The sequence below is a fragment of the Bos javanicus genome, chromosome 25 (genome assembly GCF_032452875.1).
Source record: "Bos javanicus breed banteng chromosome 25, ARS-OSU_banteng_1.0, whole genome shotgun sequence".
In the NCBI taxonomy this organism is placed as follows: domain Eukaryota; kingdom Metazoa; phylum Chordata; class Mammalia; order Artiodactyla; family Bovidae; genus Bos; species Bos javanicus.
The window spans coordinates 35188897-35206511 of NC_083892.1; the positions used below are offsets into that span (position 1 = coordinate 35188897).

General features: G+C 54.7%; 1 protein-coding gene across 2 annotated transcripts in view; it reads right to left on the reverse strand.

The window, feature by feature from the left end:
- COL26A1 (collagen type XXVI alpha 1 chain) overlaps nt 1-17615 on the reverse strand; it is a 164854-nt gene that overhangs the window by 18878 nt on the left and 128361 nt on the right. For both annotated transcript variants that reach the window (XM_061402020.1, XM_061402021.1), the window contains exon 4: nt 4485-4546. In XM_061402020.1, coding sequence (XP_061258004.1) covers nt 4485-4546 — 62 coding nt within the window. The remainder of the gene's footprint in view (nt 1-4484; nt 4547-17615) is intronic.

Consider the following 17615-nt stretch of genomic DNA (forward strand, 5'->3'; position numbering starts at 1 on the left):
ACCTGGAAGCTGACCGGCCATGGCAAGGGGTGGAGCTGGGGGGGACAGGGCAAGGAGACTTGGCTGTCAGTGTGTGGGATGGGGGCCCCTGGGCCATGGGCGAGAGGCTGGGGGTGGGAACTGTCAGGACCTGGTGGCCAGGACTTGGGGGCAGGACGTGAAGGCAGGGGTGGCCCTGTCTCTAGCCTGGCTTGGGGGATGGTAGGATCGCCACCATTCAAACAGCGGCACAGGAGAAGCCAGGTTTGGGGGTGAAGGTCCCCAGTCGGGGGGATGAGTTGGATACAGCATCTTGGTGGGGTGGGGAGGATTCCTCCAGGTGAACAAGTGTAACAGGGAGGAGCCAGGAGCAAGGGGAGTGTGGCTGGGAGGGATCAGGGTGGGGGCACCCAGACTGGGCTCCCAGGCCCCCCAGAGGGACCCTCTGCCTGCAACCTCGCTCCTGCACAAAAGACCAAGCTCACTCCTTCCTGGGGCACCTCCCTCACAGACACCAAGACCCACAGAGCCCATGGACCCAGGCAGAGGAGCCACGGGCACCATCAAGTTAGAAGCAGCCCACTCCAGAGTTCAAGCCCCCATGGTCTGGCCATGGCAAACCTCCTGGAGAAACTGAGCCGTCTCTGCTGGGCTGAGCTCACCGGGGCAGGCAGCAGTGGGCGGTGTGGGGACTCAGCTGAGAAAACCAGACTCCAGCCAGCCTTCCATCTCAGGGGCTCTGATAATATCACTGTGGCCTGGCTGATTGGCTAGGACACCACTGTCCTGCACCAGTCACCCAGGGAAATCCCCTCAGGCTCCCTCCCACTCGGTCTGGTTCTTGGAGTCAGAGAGTAAACTGAGGAGGAGGGGAGGAAGGAAGGCAGGAAACTTTTTTTCTGCTAGCTTTTTACCCCACGATCCCCCAACAGCCGCTCCAGCCTGTCCCAGAAAGTGGGTGAGAGGAATCTAGATCAGCTCCTAGGTTTGGATCCTTAGGCAACTCGGGCACTGTAGGGAGTGAAGATGGAGCAGTTCTTTGTGGTTGCCTGGCCTCCAACCACCTCCTCTTCCTTGGCTCTAGAACCCTTATTCTGAGCCAGTGAGAATGCCCCAGAGGAGGAATCATCACTGGCCAATTACTCATTTTCCCAGCTCCCTTGTACCTAGGAGATGGGCATATAGCCTAGTGTTGGCCAATGAGACATAATGAATTTCTTGAGATACTTTGCTTCACCCTCTACTTCCTGCCTTTGAACAATGTATAAGGATGTGAGGCTTTGAGCTGCAGCAGCCACTTTGTAACCATGAGGCACTCTGGTGACTCAGATGGTAAAGAGTCTGTCTGCAGTGCAGGAGACCAGGGATCAGTCTCTGGGTCAGGAAGATCCCCTGGAGAAGGGCATGGCAACCTACTCCAGTATTCTTGCCTGGGGAATTCCATCGACAGAGGAGCCTGGCGGGCTACAGTTCTTGGGGTCTCGAAGAGTTGGACACGACTGAGTGACTAACGCTTTAGCACTGACTGGCAAGAGGACAAGAGCCGATTCACTAAGAAGGTGGAGAGGAGGCTGTGAAGGGAGTCTGGTTTCTTGAGTCACCAAGCCAATCCCAAGACCACTAAGTCTGGACTTGCTATTGAACTAACAATAAATGCTAAGAAATAAGCTGCCAATGGCTGGGTTCACATTGCTTGCCACTGAATGCATCCTTCTTGATATGTCAAAACAGGCTTCTTGTCTTGAGGAAGCAGAAGTCAAAGTTTCCAGGCCTTGGACTTACTGCTAGCTGCCCAGGTTTTGACTCCCCAACGGGGATCTGCCTGCCCGCTTCTGCCTTCACCCACCTGACCCCAGCCCCTGACCCCAGCTCCATGCTCTCTCTGACCCCTGTGGGCTCCCCTGACCTCACCCGCCCCTGAGGCTGTGGGGCTGGCCTGGCTGCTAGCCTGGCCTGTGTCCCCCGCCCTCTCCAGGCTGCTGCCCCTCAGGGCCCTCTGATGGGGCGGGTGAAGCTCCCAGGGGCCCTGCTTCTCCAGGGGACACTTGGGCACAAAGCAGGCAGGTGGGCAGCTGGAAAGTGACCCAGAGAGGACACAGGAGCTGAGACAGGAGTCTCCTGTTGCCATCTAGAAATCCAGAAGGGACCCCGCAGCTGCCACCTCTCTGGACACCTGTCTCAAGCTACCTTGTCTACCTCCCCACCCAGGAGCCACCTGAGGTCATCTCTGTGTATGAGCCAGGGAGGGGCCGGGAAGTGACCCCTTCTGTTTCCACCTCACAGGGCAGCAGGTTGAGGCCCAGAGCTGAGAAGGGCCCTGTTATCACTGGGTTATTACTGAGACAGCCTGACCCCCACAGAGTCTGCGGAGGAGACCCCCTGAGGTCTGCGGAGGAGTCACGACCCTCACCCTCAGGGCCAGAGAGTAAGCACCCCCTCCAGCCTGCCCGGGGTGCGGCATCCCCAGGCAGAGGGCAGCGCAGGGTTGGGGCACCAGGGCAGGAGTTGCTCATGGCGGGAGGGCATGGGTCAGGGCCAGGGGCGCGGGGCACAGCAGGCATGGTGCCGGTCCTGCCTCAGAGCTGTGACTTGCAACACCCCGGGGTGCTGGGCCGGGGCCAGGCCAGGCCTTCAGCCGACGCTCTGCCAAACCACGCGGCGGTTTCAGGTACCTGGAAAATGTCCGTCAGGCTAGCGAGCCTGGGGAGCCCGCCTTTTCTAGAGTCTCGGGTACCACGAGTTCCTTCTAGCATCTTCCCCAGCATCTCTCATCCCTACCAGGACTGCCCCAGCCCCAGCTTGGCTCATGTGGCAGCATCTGCTCCCTGAAGCTTCTGCCCCCCCACCCCCCGCAGAGCCATGACCCAGGGAGGGCACAGGGTCTCCACCCCCAGCCTGTGCCTAGGCACCTGGGCTGCTGGGGGGACCCTCCTGCCTGCAGGGGCAAGGGAAACCATTCACGCTTCTGCCACGGGGCTTCTCCCATGTACCTGTGCCTCCATCAGGAAGATGCCACAGCGACACAGCATAAATGATAACAGCCTCACACCTGTCCAGCATGGGTTCCCCCACCGTGTCACCTGAGGCCCCGAGCGGTCCTGTGAGGCTGGCACCTCAGCTCACTCCACAGAGGAGGAGGTGGGCTCGGTGAGTCACCCAGCTGGTGGGGGCTGTTCCCACACGTGCCTGCCTCCAGCTGCCAGTCACTGCAGCCCCCACTGCACCGGGCAGGTGTCCCCACAGTCAGGCTTCCAAGGCAGGCAGCATGGCCGAAGGGTGATACAGCGTTGGCCAGGGCTGCGTGTGTCTGTGTGCGTCTATATGTAAGTATGTGCGTCCCTGTGAATTCATGTGTGTTTATACGTGTGTCCCTGTGTGTTCATTCATGTGTGTGTCTCTGTGTGTGTCTACAGGGAGGCCCTGCCTGTCAGGCTCCTCCGGGCTGGGGTCCAATCTCTGGGTCTGCTCTGTGTTCTCGCGGTGGGGGTCTTGCAGCCCACCTCGGCGCTCTGTCCTCACTCCGGCCTCCCTGCCAGCCAGCCGTGCTCACAGCACCCTCCCGGGCAGCGCCCAGCCCTAGCTGTTTGGTCTGCCCTTGAGAGAGTGCTGCCTCCGCTCGGGTCAGTCCAGCCTCCCCGTGCTGGCCCTCCGCTGGGCCAGGAGGCCCCGGCAGTCCCACTGCCTGCAGAGGCTCCTTGGAGGTGGCAAGTACAGCAGCCTCAGCTGGAAGCTTGCCTCCGCCAGACCCAGACCTTCCAGCCAATCGCCCCGTGCCTGCTTTCCAGGTGAAGGAGGTGGGGCTTGTCCGCAGGGGGAACGTGGTGAGGGGGAGAGCCGCGCAGAAGCCCGTCCCAGCAAGGGCCAGGCTAGCCCTGAGGCGGGCTCTGCACTGTCTCCCTGGTGCCAGGCGGGACAGAGCCCCAGGTGTCCCCACGGGGCAGCTTCCCCGACACACCTGTTCCTCACACATCCTCCCCTTCTCTGAGTCCTGTCCTCCTTGCCGCTGCTGCCTGGGGCCACTCCCAGATGAATGACTAGGCTTTACTGAGCCCCTCTGCCTCTGGGGTGAGTTGCTCCACCCCTCTGCCCCCTGATGTAGACAGGGAGAAAGCTCGCAGGTGCCAGGCGGCTCCTCCTCCATCAGCTCCTGAGCCCAGCCCCGTGCAAGACCAGGAAGGAGGAGCCTGAGTGGGGGCCAGCAGCCCTGGGGGGACAGTGACTTCCCTCCTCTTTCCACCGAGGGGTCAGCATCGGGGCTTCCAGCCACTGAGGCCCACACCCAGACCAGCCTGCTGCCTGGGACCCTCGAGTTTCTTACTCATCCCACTTCCCTCTCCCACCCCAGGAGGCTGGCCCAGACTAGAGAAAATTACCCAGAGCCACTGAGGGCCCAAATAGCACCCACCCCTGGGGACCAGGCTGCTCAGGCCTGCTGGGCTCCCTGGGGCTGAAGCCAGCTCCTCCCTTTCTAACTCCCTAGGCCCAGGATTCCCAGACCATCTGACCTTGGCCTCCAGCGTGGTCAGCCGCTCGCTCATGTCGCTGAGCCGGGTGCAGTTCATGCATTCTGAAAGAGAAGAGGTGAGAGTGGAGTGGACCCTGGGGAGAGAGCAGCCTGGCCAGGCAGGATAGCCTCTGCTCAGGCAGGCAGGGAAATCTCTGAGTTGCTGCCTGGAAAACTCCTACACATCCTTCAGAGCCTTATCTTTAGTGCCCCCTCCTCCAGGCAGCCTGCCTGACCTCCGAGCCTCCTTTCTGGGCATCCACAGCACAGAGTATTGCGAATTGTCTGAGCCAGCACCTGGGATGCCTCGTCAGCCTGCGAGTGTCCTAGGCGCAGGGTCTTTGTCTATTTTGTTTGTTCATGAATTTTGGTGCCTGGCACAGAGTAGTGGGTCAAAAAATACCTGAGGACTTCCCTGGTGGTACAGTGGATGGGACTTGCCTTGACAGTACAGGGGGCCTGGCTCGATCCTGGTCTGGGAGGACTCCACATGCCGCAAGCAACTAAGCCTGTACGCCCCAACTACTGAAGCCTGCACGCTCTAAGCCCCTCCAGCTGTAACTAGTGAGCTCCTGAGTCAAGACTACTGAAGCCCGCCCCCTGGGGCCGGCAAGTCGCAGCTACGGAGCCTGCGTGCTGCAACTACCGAAGCCTAGAGCCTGTGCTCCACAAGAGAAGCCACTGCAATGAGAGGCCCAGGCAGCGCAACTAGAGTAGACCCTGCCTGCCACAACTAGAGAAAAGCCCGTGCAGCAACAAAACCCCAGAGCAGCCAAGGATACATAATAAATAAATAAATATAGCAGTGTGCACACGTCAAAAAAATTTTTTTAATAAACTCCACCATTAAAAAAAAAAATCTGATAGTTAATGAGTGGGTAGTAAATGAGACACACTCCTTGACTTGGAGAACTACAGTCTGAGGAAGGGGACAGGCAAAAAGACACAGGTTGGTAAGGGCTGTAAGACCAGAACATGCAAAAGAGCAACAGGAAAGTGAAAGCGAGAGTCAGTCAATTGTGTCTGACTCTTTGAGACCCCGTGGATATATAGTCCATGGAATTCTCCAGGCCAGAATACTGGAGTGGGTAGCCTTTCCCTTCTCCAAGGGATCTTCCCAACACAAGGATCGAACCCAGGTCTCCCACATTGCAGGTGGATTCTTAACCAGCTGAGCCACCAGGGGAGCCCAAGAATACTGGAGTGGGTAGCCTATCTGGGGTTGCCAAAGCCCATCTGGGCTGGGGGTGGCCCAGGAGGGCTTCCTGGAGGCAGTGGCATCTAAGGTGAGGACTGAGGGATGCACAGTGATTGGTCAGATTCCATAGAAGGAAGAATTAGTTCTAACACCAGAGGGGAACAGAACCGGGGAGGGTCTTCCAGCAGCCTAGCGGGCAGGAGCACACCTGGGGACCACCAACACTGGAGCAGGAAGCCTGCGGGGAGGAGCCTGGCAGTGTCCTGAGACCAATGGGCAGCTGTTGGAGGGGGTAAAAGCCAAGGTCAGATGTGCATTTTTAAAAGCTCACTCTGGCAGCAGAGTGTACCGCGGGAGGCTGTGGGAGGGTCCCAGAGCCGGAAGGCCAATTAGGAGACCAGTAATGGTTAACCTCCCAGGCACATATCTCCCTGGGCTGTAATCATCTATTTATGTCTGTCTCCCCCAGAGACCCAGAGCTCTTTAATGAGGAAATAGATGGTTCAAAGCTGTTCCTAAGAGCTTTTATTGCTCTGGAAGTCAAGAGATGCTTAGATTCCTCCCTCAGTTCAAAGCCTGACCCCACAGGCACCCCATTCCGGTCAAGCAGACACACGAGAGCTATTAGGGTAACTCGGCACATCCCATTCGGTGTTCAGAGGCCCCTTGGCTGCAGCGAGGCCCCCATGCTCACCGGCGGGGTCCCCGTCCCCCCATCATCAGCCTTGTCTGTCTTTGGAGAAGTCCTGTATCTTTGTCCCTGAACGCAAACCACCTTGGAAACGTCTCTGTTTTAAAATAATGACTGTCCTGTGAGAGATGCAATGAGACTCCCAGAATCTTAGGACCTTGGGAACAGGTGGTTCAGGCTGTGATTTCCCCAGGGGTGCCCAGCCTCGGGGCCACGGGGGCTGACAGCCCCTTACTTTCTGCTCACCAGCCCTACCCGGGTTTCTGTGGGTTGGCAGGGGCCCCCTCATCCTCATTACCTTCCCCATCCACCCTGGGCTGTGCCCAGTCTGTGGTTTATAAGCCTTTTTTTTTTTTTTAGAAACAGAACTCTTTTTCTTCCCCCAATAAAACCTTGTCAGTAACCCCGATACGTAAAAGAGATTAAAGACTGAGGTATAAACACTGAAACTTTAAAACAACCAGAAGAATGTATACAGTTGTCTGACTCGGGGATGGGGCAGGACTTCACAAAGGAAAGGAGGTGGTTTTCTGGTTAGATGGGGGGACTGAACACACATGTTTCCCTCCAACTCCTATCAGCAAAAGGGACAGTAAAGAAGGAAAGAGGTACAAAGCACAGAGCGGGGAGACGGGCAGAGGGGGCTTCTCAGGGATGAATCACCAGGGCAAATGCAGAGAGCGACCACGTCCCAGGCTGGCAGACACAGGAGGGCTTGGAGAGCAGCAAGGGCTGATGTCCTCTCTGGGTTCCGGGATCCACCCCAGGAGGGAGGCCCACGGGCACTGAAATCTGGGGAGGCCCCCTGAACAATTTGGCAGGGGGAGGGCGGCTCTCTGGAATGGCTCTGCGGGTAAGGAATCCACCCGCAATGCAGGAGATGCAGGAGACGCAGGTTCAATCCTAGGTTGGGAAGATGCCCTGGAGGAGGAAGTGGCAACTCGCTATAGTATTCTTGCCTGAAACATCCCATGAACAGAGAAGCCTGGCGAGCTAGAGTCCAAAGGGTCGCAAAGAGTCGGACACAACTGAGCACGCACACATACCCTGTACAACGGCCAGGCGCCCAAAGGCCCCCAGTCAACGAGGCCAGACACACGGGGGGATTCCCAGGGGACGCTCACTGCCCCCCTCCTAAATACTGCAGGATCCTGGTGCCTCTGAAAGCGGCCTTTCGTGGGAAAGACAGACAGCAAAACAAAACAAGGGTTCCCTGTGTCATGCCACCCACCCCACCTCCCCCCATCCACCCACCCACTCCTCCATCCACCCACCCACTCATCCGTCCTCCACCCCGACATTCACACCCCACCCCGTCCCCTACCCACCCCCGGCCACCCCCTCCTCCACCTGGAGGCCCGGTGGGTGCCCGTGAGCCCCTTGGTGACCCTGCACTCATATCGTTTTGTTTTCATTTTAGATGTGGGCCATTTTTTAAAGTCTTCATCGAATCTGTTACAACATTTCTTCGCTTTTCATGTCTTGGCATTTTGGCCACGAGGCATGTGGGATCTTAGCCCCTCTACCAGAGATCGAACCGGCACCCCCTGCATGGGAAGACAAAGTCTTAACCAACCACCGGACTGCCAGGGGAGCCCCACCCTGTGCTAATACTGATGGGCAGGGGGTAGGGTAGCGGGAATGGGGTGCCTGCCCTCGCAGCAGAGGCCCAAGAGCATCTTATGGGGCAAAAAGGGCGTCGACTCTGGAAGCGGGCTGGCCTGGAGAACTTTCCGGCTTGAGCTTCGTCTGCCCTCTGCACACACAGGAGGGCGTCACCCCACCCTGGGGACCCCCCTCCCGAAGGAAGAAGGTGGGGCAGGATGGCCATGGGTGAGGTGTCAGTCAGGCCTCAGCTCCACGCAGTGAACGTTCCCGAGGGGTTCGCAGTCCGTAAACACATTTCCAGGGTCTGAGGCAACACACAGGACTCCCTGCAGGGGGTACGCTCAGCAGAGCGAGGGGCGAGCCTGGGCTTGCATGCGAACCTGTTTCTGGAGAGCGGGCAGGACCCCGGGCCTAGTCTGCGCTGGCACTGGGCATCCTGCTCGGCCTGCGGGGAGTGGCTTGGCTGTCAGTGGGCATGGGGAGGGCTGGGGAGGGGTCCGGTGCCCCAGCTGCAGAGAGAGGCCCAACCAGCAGGCAGGGCCCTAGGCTGCCAGCCCGGCCTCCCGTGCCACCTGCCTGGGCAGGCGCTCTGAGGCTGGGCGGGTTTTATGGCTCCCCTGGCATCCTGTCATCGACAAGCAATTAAATTATGCATGTTTAACTTTCTCTAATTATTCCTCAGGGCGGTGGGACTATGGAAACGGGCCTGGAGGGGCAATGCTGGCTGTGTGACCGGCCGAGGCCCTGCCCCCCTGGCTCCGGGCCTTGGTTTCCCCTCCCTGAGAGGCAGACTCTTCACTTTCTGGGATTCTGAGGATTCCCACGTTCCCAGCACACACGGGCCCACGAGCGTTTCCTCGCATCCAGGACACAGAGGCAGAACTTGAGCTTGGAGATCTTTGCCAGTATATGTAGATTGGAAGTGAGGGGGTGTGTGGGTGAGACAGAGACGGAGGAACTGACTGCTCAGTGTGGTCAGTAGAGAGAGAGCCAGAGAGGCCGCTAACTCACTGTGTGGCTTGAGGCCCGCTTTCTCTCTGTACCTCAGTTTCTCCATCTGTAAAAAGGGTCTATATATTTTTTTAAGTTAGTTTTATTTCTGTATTTATTTTTGACTGTGCGGGGTCTTTGTTGCTGCATGAGGGCTTTCTCCCGTCGCAGGAAGCGGGAGCTACTCATTGCAGTGCACGGGCTTCCCCTGGCGGTGGCTTTTCTCGTTGTGGAGCACAGGCTCTAGGGTGAGCAGACTTCAGTAGTTGCGGTTCGTGGGCTCCCAAGCACAGGCTCACTACTTGTAAGGCACGGGTTTAGTTGCTCCGAGGCATGTGGGATCTTCCTGGACCAGGGATCAAACCCATGTCTCCTGCATCAGCAGGCAGATTCTTTACCACTGAGCCACCAGGGAAGCCCAAAAGGGGTTTACGCTGACCAGCTCCAAGGGTCTCAGGCTCTTTGCTCCTGCCCTCTGCCCCCTCGGCCTCAGCCCGCCCACTGCAGAGGGTGGTTGCCGGTCTACCCACCATGTGCCTTTGGCCAGCACTGCTTCCGGTCGTGGCTCTGAATCTTGAAGTCAGGACCCTCCCCCTGAATGAGATCAGACTCCCAAGGTCTGGGCTTTGCTGACAGGGCAGGAGTTGGCTACTGCAGAGACTCCCGAAGAGGCAGAGTCGGTCCACTGTGCGGCTGAGACGCCGACAGCAGCAGCCAGGGTGACCCTGCCCCAGAGGCCTGTTTACCCTCTCAGAGGTGGTCTGCAGGCAGGGGGCATACACAGGGTGGGTGTCACCCACAGCCCACCCAGTGGGGCCCGGCTGGAGGAGACCCCCACATCCCCTGGGAGACCCTTGACCCTAGCCAAGACTCCAAGGGGAAGACGTTCCAAGGAGGTCAAAAGAGTAAGATGCTGCGGGGACAGGGGTGGGGCAGGCCAGCTAGACTGACCGTGAGTACCCACAGGGCACCGCAGGAAAAGAGGGTCCTGAGCTGCCTCCGTTTCCCTAATGTGACGAGAACGATGGAGGTAAGCTTTTCATTCCCACCCCAAAAAGCCTGACTATAGGGAATGAAAGCTGGTGGAAAAGACGGGTACTGAGAACTCTCCTTTCTCATGGTAAGCCTTGAAGGACTATTGGCCTTTTTAAAACAATATACATACTGAATAGATTGAATACACGCATGCGTCTTGTCGCTTCAGTCCTGTCCGACTCTTTGCGAACCTGTAGGTTGTAGCCCGCCAGCCTCCTCCGTCCCTGGGATTCTCCAGGCAAGAATACTGGAGGGGGTTGCCCTGCCCTTCTCTAGGGGATCTTTAATTTAAATGTTTAACTGGGTAAAAACACAGAACGTGCTTATAATGCTGCGTGGAAAATATACAAAATTGTATCTCTTCATGAGCTGGTGGGAAACAAGCCAGCTGCAGGCTGGAGTTCCAGGGTCGCTGGGGACCCCCAGACTCCTGGGGCCACCAAGACATGATCATTCTAGATTTTTCCAATCCTGATGTTTCCAGTTCAGCCTGAAGCTCTTAACCGCCCTCTGGTGCTCTGAGCCTAGCCTCATGGGTATCAGAGAGGCCCTGATGGGAATTTTATAAAATATCAATACCTCCCCTGGGCCTGGGAAGTCACCTCTCCATTTAACTTGTAGAGAGCTGCTTGTCCAGGTAACTGCAGACAGATGGGATTTTTCTAAGACACAGGCCCCAAAAGGAAGGGTGAAAAGGGCAAGGCCATGCTGAAGGTGGGGGCCCTGCCCTGGGTCTCCCCTGTGCTCCCTCACACATGCCAGAGCAATGAACCCCAGCGGGGGCGGGGAATCTGCTGGTCGGACAGAGCAGTGGCTGCGTGCCAGGCCCAGCCGTGGGGCTCGTGGACAGGACAGAATAATTAAATTCCACCCTTTTCTATATCAGGGATCACAGAGAAGGCCAGAGTTTTTCAGGAACTTCTGCCAAGAGTTTTTATTGAAAAGTAATTTGAGTTCCTTCTTGAAGAGGGGCAGCCTTGCATGGGTGTCCTCACCGTGGAAATAAAAATCCCCAAAGGACCAGTTGCACTGAAGCTGCTCAGAGCACAGTGGGAGCTGGCAACCTACCCAGCCCCCCCACCCACCACACACACACCAGCATCCTCTGGACTGTAGAAATTTCCAGTAATGTTCAGAAAACCCCCATGGGGAAAAGAGACAACACAGGTGAGTGAAAGCTATTCACCAAGGTTCATCAGTCACCTATGAGGTGAGAGACAGAAATACCCTGGCATGCGTCCCTCCTTTTGTGAGTGAGGAAGATGAGCCTCAAGTGAGGTTTAACAACGTAGCCAAGGTCACCCAGCGTGCTGATTAAAGGTGGCCTTGCCTTCCCATATGGCCACGGTGGGCTAGGCCAGGTGTCTGGCTGGGGAAGAACTCTCCATGCGATGTATAAATAGCCCCTGGGCCGCGACTAGACATGGGGGAGTCTGTGGTTTTTGCATCCCCCCAGCTTCCCAGGTGACCAAATGGTAAAGAACCCACCCGCCAATGCGGGAGACATAAAAGACGTGGGTTCGATCCTTGGGAAGATCCCCTGGAGGAGGCCATGGCGGCCCACCTCAGTATTCTTCCCTGGAGAATGCCATGGACAGAGGAGCCTGGTGGGCTACAGACCATGGGGTCACAAAGAGTCAGACACGACTGGAGCGACTTAGCATGCACGCACGGCCCTACAGACTCTGCCAATCTGACTGGTCAAGTCTGTCTTCTTTCCTTCCAACCTCCAAATCCAGCCCAGAGTTCAAGATTGTTGGGTCTTGTACCATGGCTGGACCACACCCCAAAACATCTTTGCCCTACAAAAATCTAAAGAGGAATTATTGGAATTACTAAATTAATTTAGCAAGGATTATACAGTTTTCAAAAATCAACCATATTCCTATACATTGACAATAACCATGTAGAAAGTGAAATTTTAAAATACCATTCACACAGCATCAAATTATCTAGGAATAAGTCTACTGAAAATTTTAAAACATCACTGAGAGAAATTAAAGCAGATTCAAATAAATGAAAAGATATACTATACTCATGGATTGGAAGGTGCCATAGTATATACGTTAATTCTCTCCCAATTGATCTATCCATTCAATGCAACCCCATTCAAAATCTCAGACGGTTTTTTTATATGTTGTGTGTGTGAATTCTCAAGTTCTTTCTAAAATATATACAAAAACGCAAAGGTCCAAGAATAGCCAAACGCAAAGATGAAATAGAACAGAAGTGGAAGACTTGTACAACCAGAACTGAGATCTATTATAAAACTATAGTAATTAAGACACTATATTCTTGGTGCAAAGACAGACGATTCACACTTAACTCAGTCACCTGGTTTATAAAAAAGGTGTATATGAGTACAGGAGAGAAAGGAAGGACTTCAGGAAAGAGTACTGGGTCAATTGGATATCAAAATGGAAAAGTAAAGTAAAAGAATCTGACCCCTCAACCCACGCCACACACGAAAGTCGATTCCAGATACATTGTAGATCTAACTGTTAAAAGAGAAACGAGAGTTTTTTGGAAATTTCCTGGTGGTCCGGTGGTTAGGACCTGCCGAGGGCACAGGTTCAATCCCTGGTTGGGGGACTAAGATCTCGCATGCCATGCAGCCAAAACAAAAACACAAAATCAACAAAATAACACCCGATACAATTTTTTAAAAATATCAGTAACTTACCTTCGTGACCTCAGAATAGACAAGATTTCTTCTAATACAAAAACCGTTAACATTAAGGAAAGCTTTGATAAGATGAATTGCATTAAATGTAAGAATTTCTTTTCATCAGAAGACAGCATTAAGAGAATGGAGAAGCCTATCATCAAGTAGAAGACGTCCTTGGACTACATAAAACCACAAAATAAGATGCCAAATGGCTGAGTCATACGTAGAGGGGCTCAACTCCTTAGCTCTATAAGGAAATGCAAATTAAACTACACCCACCAGGACAGCTGAAAATGCAAGACTAACAATGCAAGTATCTGAGTATCCAAGAGGGTGTGAGCCACTGGAGCTCTAAGACAGCATCAGTGCAATAGAACAGTGGAAAAACGTGGAAAAACCACGTCTTAAAAATGTGGCTGTTTCTAGTAGGGATGAGCAATTTCATCTAATAGGAGCAATTCTATCTCTAGGTACAAAAACAATAAATAATGTCACCAAAAGGCTTGTGTAAGAATAAGCAGTTGTTGCTCAAAATAACCAAAAATTTTAATAATCCAAATTCCCATTGGTGGCTGACGGGATAAACTAAATATTCCCAAAATGGAATATTATACAGTAAGAAGTGCACAGAAACCATATGCCGCCCAGTGGATAAGCTCACAGAGATGACAGACCCCAAAGGGCACACACTCACGTGAGTCCATTTATTGAAATTTCCATCACAGGCAGGACAGCTCGAAGGTGGTGGCCTGCGCGTCAGTGGTTATCGTGAGGGCAGTTATCAGAAGAGGCAGGGGGAGGACTTCTAAGATGATGAAAATGGTCTCTTTCTTGACGAGGATGCTGGTACACAGGCGTGGTCTGTGTAAAACATGTCTAACCCTGACCTTGCTCACCCTAAACCACCAATCTGACATGTCACCCTCTGTGCTCCCCATCGCCCTGAGGAAAACCCCCGTCCCCCCTGAATGGGCTGCTTGCCATGATCTGAGCACCCCTCACTCTTCTAGTTCTTTGGCCTTTGCCTGTCTTGTAATCATATCCAGAAATAGATTCTAACCCACTCCAATGATTAGTAAATTCCTACTGAAGCACCACCTCCTCCAGGGAGCCTTCCTTGACCACTCCAGGTGGACCCAGGCAGCCACCTTCCTATTAATTGCCAAGAGTGCAATATACACCTTGCTTAGAGCACTCAGCAGCCTGGCTGGGGAACATCTTGTGTACCCCTCTTCCCTGTGGGTCCATGTCTCATCCATTCTTGTATTCTGAAAAGTGGGGCAGGCATACCCCTCTGTCACATGGGGCTGCAGAGAAGCTCATGTGTCCTCTCGGACAGAGGCAGTGCCACCTTGGGGGAGGGGGTGAGCAGATCTAGGAGACCCTCAGCTCATTGTCCAGGTGGCTCACCTTGGAGGCTCTCAGGGAACTCGGGGAGGGGAGGGAAGGGACCGTCCTCCTCCTTCAGGGGCCAGGGGTCGTGTGTCCCAAGCGAACCCTGGCATCTCTGTCCCCATAGCTTCCTCCCTGCCCACCCCCCCGCCCCCCGAACAGCTGGTTTCCATTTCCACAAGGCCAGGAGAAGTGGAAGGAGCTTAAGGTAGAGATAAGAAAGTCGTTTGGACGCTGAAGTTCATTACCTTCTGGCTCATGTCTCGGTGGGAGGGGAAGAAAGGAGGAAACGCTCTCTTCCGATTTCACAATAGCAGAGAGGGTCTGGCCCGTGTGGAGCCACACAGGTCATAATAATGATCAAAAGAAGGAAAAGCAACTCGCGTTCATGGAGCACTCACTCTGTGCCAGACGCTAATGGAAGGGCGAGACCCGATGCACCACTTTTCATGTATACTTGTCTAATTCCTACAACAACCCAATGAGGGAAGAACCTTTATTATCTCTGTTTTGCAGATGAAGCAACCCAGGCACACAGAGGTTAGGTAATTTGCCCAAAGTCACACAGCTAGTAAGCACCAGCGGCTGGGTTCAAAGCAGGCAGTCGGCTGGTGGCGGTGGTGGTGGGGGTACCGCTGGCTCTTAGCCAGCTTAGTTGCTCCTTGCATGCTGGATCTAAGTTCCCCAGCCAGGGACTGAACCCACGTTTGTTTGATGCAATGTCTTTCTCCTCAGCACTGTTTCCAGTGGACTGTGGAGTGACTTCCCTTCAGACTGACTGGCATGGCTGGGAGAAGTCTCCAGAAATCCATGAGTATGCAGCAGCCTGAATTCTGCAAGATCAAGGACTTCGTGGTCCTTCTCAGAATTCTGCTGGAGTGGGGTCCCCACAGTTGGGGGTACTTGGATTAAAGGGCTCATGTGCCCGTTTGCTCAGTGGAGGGATTTCCAGTCTCCTAGGACTGTTCCACAGGACTCGAAAGGGGGTTTATCCAGAAATAAGAGATTCAGAGGCTTCCTTGATGGCTCAGTGGTAAAGAATCCGCCTGCCAATGTGGAGACATGGGTTCGATCCCTGATCTGGGAAGATCCCATATGCCTCGGAGCAACTAAGCCCATGCACCACAACTATTGAGCCTGTGCTCTAGAGCCTGGGAGCCACAACTACTGAGCCCCCGTGCCACAGCAGCTGAAGCCCGTGTGCCCTGGAGCCTGTGCTCCGAAACAAGAGAAGCCACTGCAATGAGAAGCCCACACACTGCAAATTCAGAGTAGCCCTGACTCGCCGTGACTAGAGAAAATCCCGCGCGGCAACGAAGACCCAGGGCAGCCAAATAAATCGGCAACGAAGACCCAGGGCAGCCAAATAAATTAAAAAAAATTTTTTTTAAGTAGTAAGAGATCCAGTCTCTGCAGCCATTTGGGGGGTTGAGAAAGGCAAGGACACTGCTGCATACGTTTTATTTTTCAGGGTTCACCGATCCGGTTGCTTCTCTTGGGTGGATTTCTGAGGTTCGTGTGGTTAATCTGAAGTTATTGTTTGAAGTGCTCTCTCTCTTTTTTCCTCATCCAGAAAGAAATCATAAATATCTCCAGGGTCCCAGGACGCTGGCAGGCGGCCCTGCCTGGGTCTGAAAGGTGACACCAGGCGCAGCCCTGGAGACCAGCTCTGACTCCCCACCCCCGTGGACATGTGGCGTCGCTGTTGCCACCATCGTTCTGTGTCAGTGGGAAAGGATCCTTTTTAACAGGGCTCCGAGCTCAAGGTCAACGTTCAGGAGCCCTAAAGCGAAGCAGGCTGACCGAGGGCCTCCAGAATGTGGGAAAGGCTGACTAATTCTGCTGGGCAGATCACCCACGGCCCTGGACCCGAGGCAGGGCCTTCCCCTCCTGCACCACTGGTCCAGGCTCAGGCGAATGCTCAGCTCTAATCTTAGGGAGATGGACGAGGTGCCCCAAAGACAGCCAGAAGTGGGCAGAGTCACTTGGGGTTTGGGGCTTTTGGAGGAAAACGGTGGTAGAGTTCAAAGTCCCCAGGTGGGAGGCTGGGGGACCCCCAGGAATCGGAGGACCTTCTGGGAGCAGCTCTGATCTTTCCCTGTGTGCACGTGGGCAGACCCCTTCCCCTTTCAGGGTCTCTACTCCTCCAAAGCTATGGGAAGGCCCAAGGTGGCTTCAGCTTTAATTCAAGGATCAGCTGGGCTCCAGGGAAGCCCTTGGTCTCTTAACAGCGTCGTCTACCTCTTGGAGGTTGTCCAGGGGAGCCGGGATGTGAGCGTGGGGTGCTTCCTCTGACACCAGGTCTCCCAAGCTCTCTCTCTCTCTTTAGGTCACACCGCATGACTCATGGGGTCTTAGTTCCCCAACCAAGGACTGAACCTGCACCCTCGGCAGTGAAAGCACGGAGTCTTACCCACTGGACTACCAAGGAATCCCAAAGGCGCCCAAGTGCTTTATCAGAGGAAGAATCCCAGGCTGGAGAGACCACAGGCCTGACCTCCTACCAAAGAAGGGCTCAGAGCAGCAGTTTCCAAATGCTCTTTTTATAAAATAATAATAATTTTCTTTATTTTGGCTGTGCCAGGTCTTAGTTGCGGCATGTGGGATCTAGTTCCCTGACCAGGGATCGAACCCATGCCCCCTGCGCTGGGAGTGTGGAGTCTTAGCCACTGCACCACCAGGGAAGTCCCTCAAATGCCTTTTTAAAAGGAAGAGGTGGTTTTATTCCCCTATACAAATGGCTTCTGGGGCCGTCAAAGGGTAACAAGTCAAAGGGACGCTGCTGACTGCATGGGGTGGGAGCCCAGAACCCCGGTGTCAGGCATCACCTATCCCCAGGCTCAAGGTGGGCAGGAGGAAGATGGGTTTTGGTGCCCCCACCCCCCAACTCTCAGCCACTCAAGGGAACAGCACGTGATGAGGCCCACCCCACATCCAGTGGGGGATGTAGTGGCCACCCAGAAGTTTCCTGCTTCACGACATGGGGCAGTCTGGGCTCAGCTCCCCTAGGCAACATCTGGGGCTTATATTCTTTCAGGTCTGACCTGCTCGCTCCCTGCATACCCATCTCTCAGGGACCACCTTGCACTAGTCAGCTTCCCCCTCCCAGCCCCCTGTCGAGACAGGGGATGAGGGAAACCAGGAAGGAGGAGGAGTGGGCAGGTGACAAGACTCCGGATTCCCAGGGTCAAACCTGGACTGCATCCTTCCCCACAGGAGGAGGTTGTCATGGCAACTAAAGGACCACTTGACGGAGCCAGTCCCCACATCAGACACAGACCCTCACTGAGGGTGGATTTTTCTGCTAATTGCCTGTATTTTCCAGCCTGGACAATCACTCGGACACAATCTGGCTCTTTCTTAGAGACATTTTCCCTCCCCCGACTGACCCGATAGTTTAAAACACATTCGAACAACAGAGAGGCATTTGTTCAGGATTTACAGTGTTTGCCTAATAGCTCAAGGCTTAGTCATCTCTCTGGGCCCTCCACCTCGACAAGCTGTGTGACCTTGGGGAAGTGACTTAACTCTCTGAACTTCAGCTGCTTTG